The sequence below is a fragment of the Vitis riparia genome, chromosome 17, assembly GCF_004353265.1.
Source record: "Vitis riparia cultivar Riparia Gloire de Montpellier isolate 1030 chromosome 17, EGFV_Vit.rip_1.0, whole genome shotgun sequence".
Classification (NCBI taxonomy): Eukaryota; Viridiplantae; Streptophyta; class Magnoliopsida; order Vitales; family Vitaceae; genus Vitis; species Vitis riparia.
In genome coordinates, this window is record NC_048447.1 from 13,116,359 (window position 1) to 13,136,996 (window position 20,638).

The 20,638-nt window shown below is 29.6% G+C and overlaps 1 protein-coding gene across 1 annotated transcript; it reads left to right on the plus strand.

Annotated features, from left to right (window-relative positions):
* The first annotated feature begins 10,295 nt into the window (after positions 1-10,295).
* Positions 10,296-11,683, plus strand: LOC117904942 (transcription factor PRE3-like). Its single transcript, XM_034817768.1, has 2 exons — positions 10,296-10,801; positions 11,375-11,683. Exons 1-2 carry the CDS (start codon positions 10,676-10,678, stop codon positions 11,522-11,524), a joined length of 276 nt encoding a protein of 91 aa, XP_034673659.1. The 5' UTR covers positions 10,296-10,675; the 3' UTR covers positions 11,525-11,683.
* Positions 11,684-20,638: the final 8,955 nt, after the last annotated feature.

Below are 20,638 nucleotides of genomic sequence, written 5' to 3' on the forward strand. Positions count from 1 at the left end.
GGAGTAATGGTGGGCCCAGCAATGGCTCAAGAGCGGTGAAAGGGCACTGCCTGACTTCGCCGTTTCCGATTGGCCGCCCCCATACTCAAACCGCTAACTCCCGTTTCTGCACGTGTTTTCCTGTTAACTTCCTAACTAATTTTTTTCCCTTTTTTTTTTCTTTCATTTTTCAATGAGAAAAAGCAATCCCACTTCCTTCATTTCAAATATATTTTAAGAAAAATTTAAAACAAATAAGTATTTTAAACCTTCTTAGTATTTCTCTCTAATTTTAATTTTTTCTTTTATCACTAAAAAACAAAGGGGTTCATGAAATAAGAAAATTTGTGTAATAATTTAGTCACATTATTTTATATTTTAATTATATAATTTATATTTAATCTTTTTTCCTCATATTCTTCTTATTTTTTCTCCATATGTTTAATCATATTTTTCTTAATTTGATTGTATTCTTGTTAAGTAAGATTTATGAGAGCATTTAACATAATACGGAAATTATTTTTTTTAATATCATAGAGTAAAGTAGTGTTTTTCTTTCAACTAAATAAAAAAAATCAAATATTTTAATAATATTTATTTTTTACTCAGTAGAAAAAAACCAAATACTTTTAATATTTATTTTTTGGTTGACTAAATAAAAAAAATTACTAAATAAAAAAATTCAAAATAATTTATTTTTTCTATTCAACTAAAAATAGAAGTAAATATATTAATAACAAGTTCGTGTTAAATATGCTCATTAATATTAAAATTTTATTTTTAATTAAATATTAAAAATAAAATATTTTAATTTTTTTATTTAACTAAAAAGTAAACACTACATGACTTTTTATATTCAATTAAAAACAATTTATTGATATCAACCAACATAATTAAATTGAACTTATTGACAATAAGTTCACTTTACTAGTAGATATCAACGTATTACTTTCAATTAAATAAAAAAAAATCAAATATTTTAACTTTTTTTTATTCAACAAAACAATAGTGGTAACCTAACCCCATATAGAATATAAGCATGATCTCCAAAACTAATCAGGAAAATGACAAGGAAATATATCAATTAATTAATCGAGGGGCTTCCGGTTGAACTGACACGAGAAATGAAATGTTTTGGACCATATATTGACCGTTAAGATATGGATGAAAAGAATTGGTAAGGTGTGAACATCATCAATATAAAAATGTCTACCCATGGAAATATTTGCAGAAATATAGACTGAAAGCTTAATAATACAATCCTATGACTCGATTCTTATTGCATGGCTTAATAAAATATAAACTACCAGTATCTTATTATAAACTAGAATTTAGACATGATGTTAAATATATGGCTTGCAGCTTCTCTTCAATTGTATATGTTGAAATTTTAATCTTGCGGTCATGTCACATGATGTTGCAATTTTTTAATACCATTGTATGGTCGAATGGAAGAAGCTTAAAATAATGCAATTTGTTTTAAAATGGAAGAAAAACCGTTATTGGCTAAGGGCATTGCGTGTTCCTTTGAAACTTATCTCTTTGTTTCAAAAAAATCTCTAATCTAACGACAAAAAATACATAGATAGACCAAATAAGAAAGAAAATTAACATTATTAATAAAATCATATATCATGTTTGTTGGGATACAATAATGCTACTCTTAAGTTCGGGAATAGATCATCCAAATGATGACTCTTAGAAAAAACGTGTAGAATGTGATGTTGAATGTCATAAAAAGTTTTATTTATCTAGCCAAAGTTGAAATGAATTATTCAAATGATGACTCTTAGAATAGACTCGTAGAATGTGATATCGATAAAAGTTTTATGTATCCTATAATTAAAGTCAAAATTAGTTATCCAAATGATGACCTTTAAGACATACTTATAAAGTGTAATGTCGAATGTCATAAAATGTTTTACCTATCATATAATCAAGGTCTGATACAAGAATTGGTATTAAAACCAACTCATGGATTTGAGTCATCGAAGCATGATGTTGGAAAGAGTGTCTACCAAATGATGGTTCTTAACGAAATTTTTACAAATTTAAACAAATTTTTTTAAAAAAGATAAAATAAAATAAAATAAAGTATGGGAAAGAAATAGACAGTTTTGAATAAATATTTCAAAATCAACCTCTTATATATATCTTTGAAGTCAAAAGGGTCATTTTGAAACAAAGAATTGAATAGAATTAGGACAGTTAAAGCTTGTGGTAAAGGAGTTGTTAATTGAAAGACATCATGATTGAGTGATAGAAGATAAGCCCAAAACGTGGACTTTGGCCTAACCGAAAGGAATCCATCCCCTCTTTACTTCTCTTCATGACTCATGAGCCATGGGGAAGAAATAAAGAAATAAAGAAAAAAAGAACCAAAGCGCTACGTGGAATCAGCCTAACCACGAATCATTTTACTTTTGAGCCTAAACCCACATTCCCCGTCGCACGGTCCTAGCATTATTTTTTATTATCAGTCTAAGTTTTTTATTGTCTGGTGGGTCATGATTAATTAATTAATCATGATAATGACACCCCCCATTAAGAGAAAAAACAAAGGTCACACAAATAGAGATAAGACCCATATTTTCTTTCTCAACGTTTTTGACATTGACTGTGTGGTTATCATAGGAAAGCTATTAATTAATTAGTCTTTGCCGTTTGAATAAAGGTGCCATGAATGATGGATGTATGTCCCATTGGGTGAGGTTAAAATCTGCCACATTGTGATGCCCCTAGGCTACATCAAAGGAGAATCTTTTAGTGGTAACGCTTTCATAAGCTATATAAATTTTTTTGGGAAAAAAAAAAATGAAGAGATAGAAATCATGAGAAATGAGATGGTGGGCTTGGTGAAGCACATCTTTCTTTTGAATGTATGCGAAGGACTGATGAGTATAAAAGCCAGGAATGGCGCTAGGCAGTAGACACATTCCTAAATTGGCTCTCTTAGCCAGCTATATGGGGGCCTCCCAGTTCCCATCCTGCTGCTTTCCCTAATCATTGTTTTTCCTTTTAACCCAAGCCATCCATCCACCTTTGCTTCCTCCTCTTTTCAACTTTCACCTTCTTCACCACTAGACCTAAAAAATTTAAAGGATAAATGAACATAATGTTGGGAATTTTATAATATAAAATTTGGGAATGTCATGTTGTCTAGATGTACATATATTTTGACATTTTCTAATGGAAAAGTGACATGTGTTAAGCAGTTGGGAGTAGAAAATTATTCTTAATGCGCGGTCCCATGCCCAATTGTTGTTCGAGCTGTCTCGCATCTAAAAAGGATGGAAAATGTACTTTTAGCCTTTTAGGATGCCTACTTGGTGCCCGATGTTGGTAAAATATTTCCTCTAAGGAAAATATGACATTCTAACTGGACTTTTCAACCTCCCAATATCCTTAGAACCCCGTGCCACCACAATTTTGAATTCCAATATAGATTTTAGGGGATGATATATTTTTTAATACTTAGCTGTATTATAACTTATAAGCCTTTTTTTTTTTTATGTGGAATATTGCAAAAAATACAAATTCAAAATATGGATAAGATACTGCACAAGAACTTTATATTTACTGTCATGTCATGTCAGGCGCCAAAACTAAATTGAGGAGACGTGACAACTGTTTCGTTTTTGATTTTTCATTTATGAAATTCCAAATTGACAGAGGAATTAATGGGGGAATTTAGAAGTACAATATAGGAATTCGGCAGATTTGACAATGCGTTAGCCCAACCCAAATTACGGCCCAAAATGAAGCCCATTCTGAAGGGCTCAAGGCCTGAACCATCCTAATTCACATAGGAGCTTTGAAAAGTGGTAACCGGTAACAACCTAGAAGAACCGGCCATGCCCAAAAGGAAAACTTATACTTATGCCCAAGCCCAACTGCCCAACAACCCAACAACTTAGAAGGATTGTCGAGGAAAGCATCTTTGATCGGCCACCCTCATTAAGAACCGGAGCCACAAGACAATTGCATGAAGTTTTGATCCTAGGCAAACTCACTCCGCTCATAAAAATGTGAATGCTTCTAAGGTGTAGTTCTTTAAGGGTTTGATATACGATTTTTAGGTTGTGTTTAGTTCGAAAAATTGGAGGGAAAATATAAAAATACAAAGAAAAATATAAGAAAAATAAAAAATTTTAAATTATTTTTATATAATACTTCAAACTCATTTTATCTATTTTAAATATTTTATATTAAAATTAAATAATTTAAAATTACATAATATTCTAACATAATGTCTTTCATTATGTCATCTAAAAATAAGGAAGCAATTAAAAAATGTCATCTAAAAACATCATATTTTATGTTTTTAAAAATAAAAAACAAAAAATATTTTTTAATTATCAAATATGTTTTCTTTATTTTTCTTTTGAAGAGATAATTGTTCATGAAAACAATTATTAAACAAATCATACTTTACTTTTCCTAATAGTTTCTTTGCACTCGCTATTGAAATTTTGCAGCATTGAATTATGTAAGAAAGCAATAGACGCTACTTCTTGAGTTTAAACTAGAGCCTTCAAAGTTTTGCAGGCATCATTACCATATGTTTATGGTTTGATTAAAACCATATATGACCTTAAATGAAGCCCAATGGTCAATTTGCATCACAACATTTGTTTATCAATCCCAATAATTACGCAAGTTTTAATTCAAATAAGTCCATTAGAATCTTTTGTTTTCTCTGCAAAACCCTAATTGACGTTAAAAAAAATAATAAATAAAAAATAAAACCTTTACATCCATTAAAAAAAGATCAAGAAAATTCTTAATTTTTTAGGTCATATGTTGGAGCCAATGGATGTTCCCATGTTCGAGTCATTCCGGTAGACTATAATAAACCGTGCTTAGTGCTAATACAAGATCCAAAAGAGCCAATCAGATTAGAGTCAGTAGTATTAAATCACCAACTTGTTAGATTTTAATGGTAGATACTAACAACTCCACATACACCCTAAACGTCTTCATAACTTCCTTACCATCCTCAAATTTTATAACACCTTTGTGGTCCAATTAGAATGAATTATTAATACCTGAGATTTTAATTGGTCCAATTAGAATGAATTATTAATACCTCGGATTTTAATTAAGTCAAAGCTTAGAATTTGGAGCCTAATTAATTGAAGATCAAAATGAATTGTTAATTCCAAAATAAGACAATAATTTCACATATATAAGTTATTAAAGTTTTTTGTTTTAATGTTTGTCATATACATAAGGGATGGATTTCTTGATTACCATTAGATTCTAATTTTTTTTTTTGTTTATTCATTTGTGCCTTAGAGATAAATAGTTAGATGATTTATAATATTAATTGATGAGGACTATGAATTTTCTAATTTCACTTAATTTTTAATATTATATATATATATATATATAAATCAAGATGTTAAGAATTTCTTTAGATTATGTTTGGATCCAAAAAATGCGGGGGAAATAAAAGAAAGAGGAAAAGTGAAAGAAAAATAAAAAATAGATTTAAATTTAATAAATTATTTTTATATGTTTTTTCAAACTTATTTTACTTATTTCCCATTATTATATGAAGATTAAATAATTTAAAAATATATAATTTTTTTTTTTACAAATTTTATTTATATTTTATTTTCTTTTACATTTTTCATGGTAAAACTAAACATGATAAAACCATTTTCTTTAACACTTTTTTTCTTTCCTTAATACTTTTCATAACCAAATATAACCTTACAATTTATTTGATAGTATTTTTTAAAAACACTTTTACCTGAAAAAATATTTTTTTTAAAAATAAAATATTTAATAAAATTTAAAAATATTTTTAAATTTTGAAAATTCACTTATAGTATTGAAAATTTATCATTCTATAAAATATTTATAATATTTCTGATACTTAAAAATTTGAATATTTCAAGTATTAAAAAACTAAAAATGTTTTATGTAATTACTGTCAAACACATTCTTATTATAATGTTTTTTTATATGATTATCGTAAAAATACTTTTAGAAAAAATGCTTCTATTTAAAACACTTCCAAGCTATTAATATGGATCCACTCTCTCCCATACTTCAATATTGCTTAATGTTTGTCTTATTGTCCAATTGATTATGAGGTTTAATTCATCAGCTCCCACACTTAGCACTGCTTAATTTTTGTCTTGATCTCTAATTGATTATGAGGTTTAGTTCATCGATCATCTCTACCTAGCAATTAGCATAAGTAGTGGATATTTACAATGCCCTAGAAGAATAGAATTTGAGTACATGCATGCACACAAAAACCCAAAAAGCAAAAGACCAAAAAGACAGGCGAGTGGCTCCAGTCACACCTAGAAACTCGTCACCTTTCTTCTCCATTTATTTTTCTTGTATTATAAGATAGGGTAACCGAAATAAACAAGAATTAAGAATCTCATAACTCTCAACCTTGTGTTTGTAGTCTTAATTTGTCGGCCCTCAATGCATGGAGTGAAGAGAAGATGCCCCTTTAATGTCCTACACGTGCACTGTTTTTCAACCCTTTTAACTCCTTCAACGGCCAAACTAATCTCCCCATTACCTGGTGTTTCTATCTCCCATGCATTATTTTAATTACTCCTGCACCCAATTTTTTATGTACTAATTAATCATTTTAATCTCCCATTAAAATATCATTTAATTTACTCTAATTGTAGGATCATCGTGATCCTCTTTACTTTGTCTTATACGCACACAAACTAAAACCAAACGATACTACTATATTTATTTCCCGAAAAATTCGAGGGATTATACAAAGAAAAAAAAAGAGAAAATTATTTTATTTTATTTTATTTAAAAAATAAATAAAAGTCTACTTTGCACCGACCATGGAGATGGAGTTCGAGAGAGATCGAACATCAATATCTCTCCATGCAGTAGCCTTTAATAAACAATTAAGGCATATGAAAAGTATAGACGAAGATGGATTTGTTCATAAGCTGAATGAGTAGTACAAAGCATATGCTAAAAGGCTAAGCTGATGTTTTTTTTTTCTGAAGAAACCAGCCCACTGGATATGCAAAGCAAATAAAGAAATGGAGGGAGGGTGGTCACCTCTACGGTCCTGGCTGTCTATTGGATCAAGGTCATGTGCCCCGAGATGTTCGCTGACCAACACCCTCACCAATTCTGATTCCAAATCTCAAATCCCAATCGCTTTCCAAGTCTCTTTTTAACGTGCATTTGGTTTTTAATTATTATCTCAATTTATTTTAATTTCTCTTACTACTTTAATTGCTCAGGAATCTCCTCATTCAATTTTCCTGAGTCATTCGGAGTCATGACTCACTGGGACAAGTTATGCCCGCATTTTATCAATTTAAGTTTTGTTTAGATCTCAAAAACAGTAAAAATAAGAGTATTAAATGAAAATTAATAATTAAAAAAATCTCAATATTTTGATGCTACATTCTAAAAAATCCTCTATCATTTAGCTGGCATGCTTGACATCATAAGCCAAAATTCTTAGACTCATGATGCATCTTTTAAGGACAGTTATGATTATTATTATTTAAAACCCCATAAAAAATTTAAAAAATAAAAATAAAAATTGTACGAACCCTTTTTTAGAGGTTTGATTATTCCTCGTCTCACCTTTTTAATAGTAGCAGCCCCTCTTGATGGAATCTCACACCCTTTCAAGTGTTGGATGGGTCGGGAGCACGTGCTGATGAAACATCAATTTAAGGGAATCTCAATAATTAATTTAATTTAATTGGCTGAAAATGTATAAGATCTTATAAGAGCTTGCCCCAAATCATAATTACATCAATCTTTCATAATGTTATGATTTTGCATGCCGTGCTTCATATTCCAGCTTATTGTTTCTTGGCTATTTCCTGTTTGTTTAATAATAAAATTCAGATTCTGAACTGATGTGCTTCTTAATTAACAGCTGAGTAATGTCGATAACGCAATCATGTTGGTACTATTTTATTCCAAGATTAATTTCTTAGGCTTTTTTTAATGGTCTTGCTGATCATATTTGACTGACCTTAATTATTATGACAACTTCAGAGTCCACAAATAAAGCTTTCAACAGGAGTGCCTTAATTATTAGAATATGGATTCAATGAGCTCGCCTTACGTGACCACATGGCGGATTAAAGACCGCAGATATTTTTACCATTTTAAGATATGTCCCACCTTCAAGACTAAAAATTAATTTTAGTTACTGTACTGAATTTAAGTATTTAACCCAGTAGATCTCTTAATATGCTAGAAAAATAATATTTAGGACAAAACTGTTGTTGTCAAAAATGATTTTTTGGTTTTTTTAGGAATATATATATATACATTTTAACTATTAGTTTTTTCAAAAAAATAAGGAGAAAATTATGAAAATAATAAAAATAAGACATTATGTGAAAATCTAAAACTACTTTCAAAAATTGTTCTTATAAATTATTAAATACTGTTTTTGAAAACATTTTCAAATAAACTCTAAAATTTTGATTTGTTAATTCATTGAAACTTGAGAAAATACGTTATTTTTGTTAATACACTCAACATTGAATGAGATCTTAGGTGGTATTTGTTTTTTTACTTAATTCTAAATAGAACCTTAATACTTAATAATATTAAATATTAGGTTGTTTGTTTTTGTAGTATAAAAAAAATTAATATATTATTTTTTCTATTTATAAAAAGTTATATATTTTGACTTTTTCTATTTAGTAAAAAGTTTATAATAAATCATAAAAAAGTAGAAAAACAAACAACTTAAATTCTAAAACTAAATTGCTTTCAATAAAAAGCCAAAAAAAAAAAACATCACCAGTCTGTCACTAATTAATTCTTCTCTTTTCTTTTATAGGCAAATTAATGCTTATTAACACACGATTGATAATCTCGACCCATTGATACATGCATGAAGGAATGTTATGGAAATAAGTTCTAATCATGTGCTATGAGAGCGTGTTCAACTTTATGCCCTTAGAATTACGTCACGTTCTTTCTTGCTTTTAAACCCATGTTCTAATCGCCATCGGATGTCAATAATTAACTTCGATGAAATATTAACTCTAAATGTTTCTTCCCGATTATATCGAACAAACTACACACAATAGGAAGTCAAACTAAATTGAATAACATAAATTGGTTGTCCATCAAAGGGGAATGAAAGTATTCAAGACTGCTCATACACATTATTTTTGTTGAGTTTTTTTTATTTTTTATTTTTATGATTGGATAATAATTTTTGCAACAATCTAAGTGATTTTGTTAGAAGAATTAGTGATCCCACTTAATATTTCATGTTCAACATGTAAGATAAAAGAATATCAAATCTATTGCTTTGACTTAATATTTCACATTTAATAAATTAAACTTTAATAATTAACATTATCATCTCGAAATTATAAATTTGACCTAAACTTTATCTTATAGCTGAAACTAATTAATTTTAATACATCATAAAATATAAGCATGGGCGAGCCTTAAATCTTTATATTTAAACATTATATAACAATTTTTAGGTATTTTTATTATAGGGGATGAAATTTAACATTAGAATGGAATACATTTGGGCCCTCCAGCGGAACAAATCGCAAAAAAGATGAGATTTGGATTAGACCAAGAGCTAAAAAAAATTATCCAGAGTTAGCATATTTTGCATGTGACATATTTGTTGGACTTAATTTATCATTCGAATAAATTTTAATACCACAAGATCACAAATTTTGACTAGATGCCCATCTCAAATAAAATGTAACATTTGATACAAAAATAAGGCTACATATTTCAACAAGATAAACATGTGAATTATTTAATTAAAATAAAATGAAAAAAAAAAGAAGAAGTAAGAAACAAACAAGAAAATGCTAGGAAATTAGCCATGTATAGATGGTGTTCGTAGGTGATAGGCTTTTCTACTTCAACCGTCACCGACTGAGATCACATTACCAAAACTTTATAATATAAATAAATTAATGATATCCAAAAGTAACAAAAATGTTTGCCCAGAAACCGGGTCGGTGTAAAGGCTAGGGCAATCGAGGTACCACGTGTCGTGTCTTCACATCTGGGCTAGGGTTTGACTGGTCAACCTACCATTTGTTCATGTACCTCTTCTCTCTTGCAAAACAGTGCTTTGTGAGAGGATTTTGGCTGTAGTTTTGTGAAGAATACAAGTTAGTATTTTATTTGGTAGTTTAATGCTGAGGGGAAATGATAAAGAAACATGGTATTGCGTGTAGGGACTGACACAGAGAGAGAGAGAGAGAGAGAGAGAGAGAGAGAGAGAGTCATCTCTCTGTATTGTAATACAGCCCACTTGAGATCAGACCCCAACTTGGGAACACACACAACAGTATGGCGTATCACTGGAACTTTGATTCTCTCTTTTCTCTCACACCCATACAAATCTCTATTTAAATACAAGCTTAGCCCACTGCTTTCTTCCATGCACTTGTCTTCTCCACTCCCCAACACCCACTACTTGTGTTTTTGTGCTCTTTCCTTTTTTATCTTCTTCTTCTTCTTAAGAGAGAGCCACCATTGTGGTCTCTTTCCACCTCCATAAATTGTGTGTCTGACACTTCTGTTTCTCTTCACTTTCTTCTTTCTGACATTTTCTTTTCCTTCTCCTTCTTCCCATTTGTCTCGATCTCTTTGAATACTTCTCCATTTGTCTCTTGACTTCGTCTCTTCTCTAGTAATTACATTAGATTTGAGGTTACAGGGTAAGATGTCTAGCAGAAGATCACGCTCGAGGCAATCCGGAGGTTCCAGGATCACGGATGACCAGATCAATGATCTGGTTTCCAAGTTGCAACAGCTTCTTCCTGAGATTCGAGGCAGGCACTCGGACAAGGTGTGTATTTGTACACTTCTCCTTCACCCTTTAATGTTGGTTTATGTTTTGTTTTGTGAGCTCTAACTTCTCCCTATATATATTTGGAGAGAGTGTGTGCTTTGGAACCAAATAGCCGTTGTAATGATCTCTCATATTCCATTTCAGTTTGTTAAGGAGCAAAGTGGAGTTTAGAGAATAGATTTGTCAGTGATTTTAGCACAATGATCTCTATCATAAATCAATCCCATCTCACCTTGACCTTAGAAAGACCAAACCGTGAAAATGAAGGTGAATTCAAGAAGGCAGCAAATGGCTCCATCTTCTTCCCAAACGAAACTTTCCTTAAAAGGGGTTTTTTTTTTTTCAGAGACTTATAAAGAAACCAACTTAGGATGAAAGCTAGAACACATTTTTCTTTCAGTCTCAACCAGAATACAGCTGAACAGTATTGTTCATTTTTCGTTAAGTGCTTTCAGGAGACTATATATATAGCTAGTTTCAGATCAAATTCAATTATTTAGTTCATTAGAGAGATGGGATTTGCTCATCAGAATTATAACTAATGAACATTTGATTAATCTTTGTGGACAGGTCTCGGCAGCTAAGGTCTTACAGGAGACATGCAACTATATTAGAAGCCTGAACAGAGAGGTTGATGACCTAAGTGAGCGATTGTCCGAGTTATTGGCAACAACAGACTCTGCCCAGGCAGCCATTATTAGGAGTCTACTTACGCAATAGGCCTTTGTCTTTCTTCTTTTGTTCTCTCCCCTTTATCTAGGGCTTGTTACCAGACCCAAAAAAGAGAGTTGCAGTTGAGTTGCAAAGCTCTGCTAAGTTAAGGAATATAATAAAAAGGGCTCAAGCGCTTAAAAGGCCTCTCATTTTCCGACATAAAAAGCCTCTCATCCTCAGTTTTAGCATATTAAAGTACTATCTTCCATCAAGCATTCCTCAACCGATCATATCCTCTAATGGATCCATAACAAAGGGTTTTAGAATTATATTACTACTTAATGGTTGCATTGAACAATATTGTTGACGATTAATACATCACATATCCCAGGAAAAAAAAAAAAATTGTTTTCAGAGCTTAATATGCCCTAAAACCCAAGAACTCAGAGCTAAATCTTGTCTTCATACAACTGAACTAATCAGCTGCATGCTTGAGTTCTTTCTAGAATGTAACCTGTTATCGATCCATAATATCATTATCAGCTGTTTTAAACAAGAATCACATTCATCATGCCTTCAATATATGCCCCTTTCTCTCAATATCAATTTGAATTTTCCTCATATTTGGCAAGTCTTCCTGGATGTGCATGTACTTCTCATTACAAATTGAAAAAGTAAGTTTAAGAACTTTTGAACTTTTGTGTATGATTGTCCCAAAACTTGTTATCTTGTCGGAGTACTCGGCTCCACTGGAATTATAAGGGACATGAATTTAGGAGTTTGGCAGCTTGACACTGGTTCAATAAATAACTAAAAAAATTAGTCCTCATGAAGCTTTTCATAGAGCTTATATAAAGAGAAAAGTATGTAGTATACCATCTTGAGCAGCTAGCTTAATTGCCTAACTAATGGGCCACCACCTCTACTGCTTATTAATTAATCTCCCTTTAGAACTGATCATCAGAGGAGTGACATCAAATTAAACACCACATTCTTGGAAAAGAAAGGAAGCCCTACTCTATTCTTATTTGGAAGTATGGGCATTCCTGGTTCACGCACTCACAGGAAGCACAAAAGCGGGAAGGCGATAACCAACATTGACTTTTTGCTCCACTACCATTTGTAATCCACAGAAGATAAATAATTTTAAAGAGTGCTTACTGCATGCTACTTCATGGGTGAATGACACTCCATCCCTAGCAGATACCAAATAATTGTATATAGGGCTGAAAATGATAGAGGACCACTGTAATAAATGTTGGTCATCAATCAACTTCCAGAAGTAAATGAATGGAGCTAGATATATCATAGGTGTGAGAAGAAAAGACTTGTATAGTTTGACATAATTAAACCCTCAGATTCTATGAAAACCTAGAGTCTACTGCAGTCATCGGTATCCCTTCTTTAAATTAAGCAACTGAAAATTTTAAATTTTAGCCATGGAGCATGAAACCTAGGGACATACGACCAAATAGATTGCATGGCAAAAAGGGAGAAAAATATAATTAATATTAACATATATAGATTTGTAATATGGCCTAAATTAATTAAAATCTTGTGACTCCTTTAATGAAAGGGTATAGTCTTCCTCTTCATGCAGTTTTATGTATAGGTCTCTAACAAAATCCTTATCTTTGAGAAGTACATGCTTATATTTTGATACTAATATTGATAGGTGAAAGGATTAATAGACTTAATTATTACTAAACATTTTTTATTTTATGTAAATAATATTGTAAGAACAGAAAAAAAAAAAAGGCACAAACTGAATGGACAAGGGGATCGATGCTTGACGACAATTGTGAATTTATTCAGGGTTGTATACGGTAAGTTAATTTTAGAGGTTTGTATTGCTCCTCCTAATATTAATAGTGGGGATAAGCAAAAGCTATTTAGGAAAGGGAATGTAGTTCCTTCTTGTAAATATTTAAGCTATGTTTAGTTCTTAGAAAATTTGAGGAAAAAAGTAAGGAAAAAATAAAGAGGAAAATTAAAAATTAAAAAAAAAGTTTAAAATCAATAAATTATTTTTATATTCTTTTTCAAACTTATTTTACTTATTTCTCTCTATTATATAAATATTAAATAATTTTAAAATATTTAATTTTTAAATTAATTTTAATTATATTTTATTTTATTTTATATTTTTCACAGTAAAACCAAATAAGATAAAAACCTTTTTTTTTTTTTAGTACTTTTTAAGAATCAAACCTAACTTTCACGTTTTGAAAGATGGTGTGGTTTGTTAAAGCCTACGAAAGATTTGAAAGCAAATGAAAACCATGTCAACTCTCCATGTGAGAAAGGTTTCCTTTTAACATGAAAAATCACTCATGAATCTTAATTTGTTTGGAATCGACGATCCTCCTACTTGTATCATGATTGGTACTAAGATGCATGATAGCACACAAGTTTTCCTCTATATACATACCGAATTCTTGTGCAAAACTTCATTTCAATTTTTTTTTTGTTAATTAGTTTTAATCCAATATTTTTCTACATTATGTGATTCAAAGGGAAGATAATGTGAAACGCATAAGAAAAATTCTTCCAAATCATGAGTTCACCAAATGGAAGCATGTTGTCATGTGTTAATCAGATTGGCATATATCATTGGTCATTCTCCAACTGCCGTAGTTTAGCCCATGGTTTTACAATGCAGTAAGGATAAGTTAATTGCTGCTATATTTAATTTTCTTCTATAGCATACAATTCTAGCCACAATTTAATTTAATCGATTCAAATCATCGATTAATGAAAACATGTCCTCATTCATAAGTCATTGGAGAAAAGATTTGCGGTTGCTATCAGCCTATCACTCCCTTTCTACTTGGACTAGATTGATTAGTGTGGATGTACTGCAGATGCTTGCAATTGGGGCCTGTTTAAACCACAGAATTAAGGTTAATTCCATCTTAGTAAGGGGAGCTGGTCTTTACCATCTTAGTAAGAAGCTAGTTTTATACGTAGCTGTAAACTCAGCCCATGGTTTTGGCTCCCTGTTTATGGCTTATGGATTACTCCAAGGATCCTTGCTGTCACAGTAGAGGTTTTGGAAGCAGTGTTGTCAAGTTGATGAAATAAAACAAACTCAACTTCATGCATGCATGCAAGACTGCAAGTAGCTACCCATTTCTGAGACTAGCTGCTAGGTATATAGTAGAAAGTTAAGCAGATTCTACATGATAAGGTAAGAGGTCTCACTCCATCGTGCGTTGATTCCTCGTATCTTTTGCATGGCACATTAGAAAGTTACACATGGACACCAACACCTTTCAAATAGTAAATAATAATAATAATAATAACTAATGGGATGGCTGCTGTGGAGCAAAAGTTTTGGATACAGTTCCATGGACATTACAAAATCAAGGGCATAAGAAATGGACAAAGGGAGAATTGGAAAAAGGATGAGAAAATTGAGAGATGAGATGTCTATGGAAAACTCAACTTGCTTCGTAGGTGAAGAGTAAGACAAATTGGCAGGTGAAAGGATTGTGTAGGGCGTAGGGCGGGCTACCAAACAAGCTAGAATATTAATTTCAACGAAGTAGATGAAGGGTTGCTTTAGGTTGGGTAGTCTTGTGTTGAGGGTGCAGTAGGTTTGGTAACGATTTTCGAAAATAGTTTTTTAATTTCATTTTTTTTTTTTAAATTAGAAAACATCTTTAAGAATGCATCAAATAATTTTCAAATCTTAAAAATAGAAGATAAAGCACTTGAGAATTATTTTTTAAAACAATTTTTTATCCTTCAAAACAAAAAGTATAGAAAATATGTTTAATAACCTAAAACTATTTTATATTTTCTGTTTATTCTTAAGAATAAAAAAATAGGATATTTTTTTAAAAAAATTTTAAGTGTTTTTTGTTATTTTCATTTGCTTTCTAAACACCGTTTTAAAAAAAATTATATAAATATGTAAAATAATTAAAAATAAAATATTATATATAAAAATTATTTTAAAAATATTAAAAACATATGAAGTTTCTAAACATACTTTTATTTTACAAAAATCAAAAAACAAAATTTTAAAACCAATTTTTCAAAACTGTTTTAAAAAACAGTTATCAAACAAACTCAAAGCATTTCAAAAAAACATCTTTTAGTTATTTTTATTTTATTTTCTAAGATTTATTATAAAAATTAAAATGCATAATTAAAAATAAAATATTATATATATAAATCATTTTTTAAATATTTTTAAAAATATAAAAAACTAATTAAAAACATTTATTTTTACAAAACAAATTAGAAAACAGTTTTCAAAAACTATTTTTTAGAATTATTTTCGTAAATAATTACTAAGGTGATAGGATTTGATTAAGCTTTTTAAAACAATTATTGAAAAATAGTTTTTTAGAGGTGGTTTTCAAAAACAATTTATTGACATTAATTTTTAAAAATAAAGGTTAGTTTGAAAATATTTATATTGTTCTTATATTGTTTTTTATATTTTCAAATATATATTTTTGAAATATTGTTAAAAAATGTTTTTTTATAAATATTATTAAAATATAATTATTTAATAAATAAATAAATACTTTCAATCACTTCCCTTAGAAGTCATATCCTTGAAAGACTGAGTTAAATTTTTTTTTTTTTTTTGTAGTACACATTGACTCATTCCCTTTATTGTGTACTATGAGAATACCCACTTTCATCAAATCAGTTAATAACTTGGCAAGGCTCCGGGGTGGAAGGGGCCTAGACGCTCTAATAAGTGAAGACTAGCCTTTTCACTAGTCTTTCCCTTTCATCTTATAGCAAAGAGTCAAAGATCATATCATGTCTATTATTACTATTAAAAAACGCTTCCTCATATAAAAATAAAGTCATTAGTGTCACAACTTCCTTTCTTAATCCCAATCGCGACATTGGTGATCTCGTATCTGATAACCAATCTAGTTCGATTCACTTCACGTGCAAAGAGTATTCAAAATCTCATTCTTATTAAAGAATTTCTCATTCTTTAACAACCTTTTTTTTTTATAAGTGTGAGTTCACTTTTTTACATTAAACTTATCTTTTGAAAAAATAAGTTCACTTTTACATTAAACTCATCTTTTTAAAAGATGGATTTTATTTGAAATTCAAAAATATTATAATTTTAAAATTATTTTTTATATTACGATTTTTTTTTTAAAATACACCATGACAAAAAAAACCTTTAAAAATGTTAACTTCATTTGTTATATCATTTGACTATTGGTTTTCCATCCTTTTGGAACATTGAAACTAAAGTCTACATCTTTATTTTTAACATTAGAATGAGTTTGTATGGCGCTCCTTTCAAATGATGTCTAAAAATTGGCCAGAGAATTTTTTTTAAATAAAAAAAATGATTTTATCATGTTTGATTTAATATTAAAAAATATAATTAAAACTAATTAAAAAATTATATATATTTAAATTATTCATTGTTTTTTACATAGAAGAGGAAAAATGAATAAAACAATTTGTAAAAAATACATTAAAAAATTATTAATTTTAAATCTACTTATTATTATTTTTATTTGATATTTTCCTCCAAATTTCCAAAAACCAAATATAGAGTTAATTTTTTTAATTAATCTCTTTTACCATATTGTTTCACTCAAAGGTAGGTAATGTAATAGATAAACATGCTTTCAAAACATCAAATAATATCTTATTGAGAAGGATACCAACCTCAAGACAGCAATGGGAGCTGGTCATACTTATATCCCATTGGAGCATTGCTTATTTTCAATGGCAAATGCCATCCATTCATTTACTGAAGAACCTCATAATTTATATACCAAAATAAACTAAAAGGAAAATAAAAAGAAAAAACAAAGGCCCACTGGCCCAGCAGCTTAATCCAATTGACGTATGTGAGCTGTGCCCTCTTGAGCAGAGCCCATGTGGTCCAGCCCAAACCCCATTTGGAACAAGCCCGAATCAGAGCCGCCATAGAAGGGGTTCTATAAACTCAAGATTATATTTTTGAATCCTTGCCTGTACTTGCATTTCATGATACTTTAATTCAAGTAAAAGTTTACTGTGGGAAGAGGCTTCTAGAGCAGAAACAAGACCAACCCATTCAGTATGGCTTGAGAGAGACCTTCAAGCCAACTGCCTATATCCTTCTTCTTACTCTTTGGTTTCTTTAGTTCCTTTTTACACCACGCACAAGCACAACTGCCTCCATCCATGCCAGTGTGGGTGATGGACTCCATACCCTGAGAAAGGAATTTAAGTATAGGCGTAAGTCCAATTTAACGATTTAAACAAATTTTAAATTAAATAATACTTAAATTATTAATTTAAAACTTATTACTTAATTTTTATTTTAAATATTAAGGTTATTTTATAAAATTAATTTAAAATTTATTATAAATCATCAAATTGACATAGTTATCCTCATAAATTATAATTAAAGCAAATGAAATTGAGTAACAATAAAAATCGTGGAGTAATAAAAAACATTGTGAAGATAATTAAAATAAATGAAGGTAAAAAAATAAAAATGAAATTATGGACTTAAAATTTAAGTCATTGTTTTGCTTATTATTTATTAAGTTGTTTTTTACTTTAAGTTATACTATTAAATTATTTTATCAAACATACTTAATTTACTTAACTTAAATTAAGTTATTTTAATTTATTAAATTGGTTTATTAATTTTGCAAAGTACATTACTTAAATACCACACCTTTAGCCTATATTATGAATCCACTTGTAATTTCAAGCACATTAATTTCCACCCCCACTTATGAATCTTTTGGGATTTCCTCTTTAGAGAACCAACATTATTATTGATATGTGGGGCAGATCCAAATGTTACAAGTTACCAAATAATGGCTAGACAAATATTGCACTAAAAAAACAGCCCATCATTAATATTATATCCAGAACTAATTAATTAGTTGGGTAAAATTATGGTTGCTAAAATGGCCTTTAATTGCCTGCATCTAAATCATATTTGGCCACCATAATTTGAAAGAATCCAAATTAATCCACTTTAATATGTGTGAAATTAATAAAATTATCTATTGACAATGCTTAAAAATTAAGGGTTTGTTTGGAAACTGGTTTTTGAAAACAATTTTATATTCTCTAAAATAAAAATATAGAAAATATGATTTATAATAAAAAAAAATGTTAATAGTTTTTTGTTCTTAAAAATATAAAACTGAATATTTTAAGAAATAATTATATAAATATATACAATAATTATAAATAAAATACTAGATATAAAAACTATTTTTAAAATATATTTAAAAATATTAAAATAGATTAAAAATATTTTAAGTTTTCAAATAAACTTTTATTCTAATAAATGATTAGAATAATTTAAAAAAAAATATTCTCAAGAAAATATTTTTTTAATTATTTTTTAAAATAGGTACTAAACATGCCTTAGTATTTGGAATTTAAAAGCAACCATCTAATGTAATTCATTTGGTTGTAATTAAAATTTTTTAATGATGCTTAATTTTAATTTTAAACACACCCACACATCACGTCTCATGTGGAACCCACCTTTTTTTTCTGATACAAACACCCCGTTGTTTTATGGCAGCTGCATAGTCAAAAGTATCCCTCTCCACAGCCAAACTAAGTGCTAAAAAATTCAGCCTCACCAGGGTAAAATCGTCTTATCAATATGACAGCAACGGCTCCCAGCGGAGAAAATTAAGTGAAAACATGCACACCATTTTAGTCCTCACAATTACAACTAAACCCCGCTAAAACGTACGTTCCCCAGGGGTATTTTGGTAAATTAAGTACCGTACTCATATTTTCCCTTCATCCCTCTCGCTCTCAATATCTGCTGTAGATTTGAAAAAGGCTTCGTGTTCTTCGTCCCTCCTACAAAGAGGTGTGGTGTGAGAAGAATCCCTCAGAAGAAAGAGTTGAAAACTCGAAAACCTCATTGGTTGACAGATTAGAAGTAGGGGATAATCACAATGGGCAACTGCTTCAAGGCTCGTGCAAAAGCTAACGGCCATGAGAACGCTGTCACCAACCCTGCAGGTATTGTTTCCGTTCGTCTTCTTTACCGCATGCAGTCATATATCTTTTGTTTTTAGGGTTTATCCAGGTTCAAAAATGTGTTATCTTTGTGAATTCTGATGGCTATGCGTTTCTTTTCCTTTTAAAAAGATTTTCCTCCTGGAATTTGCAGCAAAATGAGAAATTTTTTAAGAGTTTAACCTGATGCAAAAGTGGGAATTCTTGGTGGCTGTGAGGTTTCATCGTCCTTTTTTTTTTCGTTCAAAGGTTTTGATAGGGTTGAGAAATGAGAACTATTTGTGGGTTTTTTCTGTTTTTACCAGGGAGGGTTTCGATCTCTCGTTTTCATGCATCAAAGCAAGAGCGGTGGATAGTGTTCTTTTCTTTCTCTCCTTTTCTCTCTCTTTCTCTCTCTCTCTCTTTTTTTCCTTCCATTTTTGTGGTTGGTTTTAATGATTTATTTTCACTCAATAGCTTCTCATTGCTTTGCTCACTGTGCTTTCTTTTTTTAGTTCATAATTCAGTATAGAAATCTAAGTCAGATTTGAATTCTAAAGTTGTGGGCATTCTACATTAATTTATGGACATTGTTAGGATTGTGTAAGCTTGCTTTTGTATGTTGTCTTCTTTGTTAACTTCATTTGTAGGTGTTGATCTCTACATTCATAAGTAGATATGAAGATGGATTTCTTGCTAGTTTTGATGGATTGGTTGCTACTAGCAAATTACTTTCTCCTATGGATAAGCATTAATTTATAGCTTTTGAGAGATGTTGATGGATTTTCCTTTTTATTTTTCAAAAAAATTTAAAATATATTATTTTAGTATATTTTTTAGTTGCTTTAACTTTTAAGTTTTAATTTTTAAAAATATTAATTAAATTAATTACTAAATTTTAATTATAATATATTTATAATATAAAAAGTAAACTAAAAATTTAACTTTATGCTTGTTTACGTTTCTATTTAATGTTTTAATTATAAAATATTGTTAATTTATGTAATAAAAGATATAAAATTTTATTTATTTATTTATTTAACTTTTTTGACTATATAATATTTATAATTTAGAATAGTTTTTTATTATTTTAAAATATAAAATTAATAAATTTATATGAATGAAACATGATTATTTTGAGTCCATCAAACAATCGATTCATTTTGACACAACTACATAAACAAGCTCAATGAATTCATCAGTCAA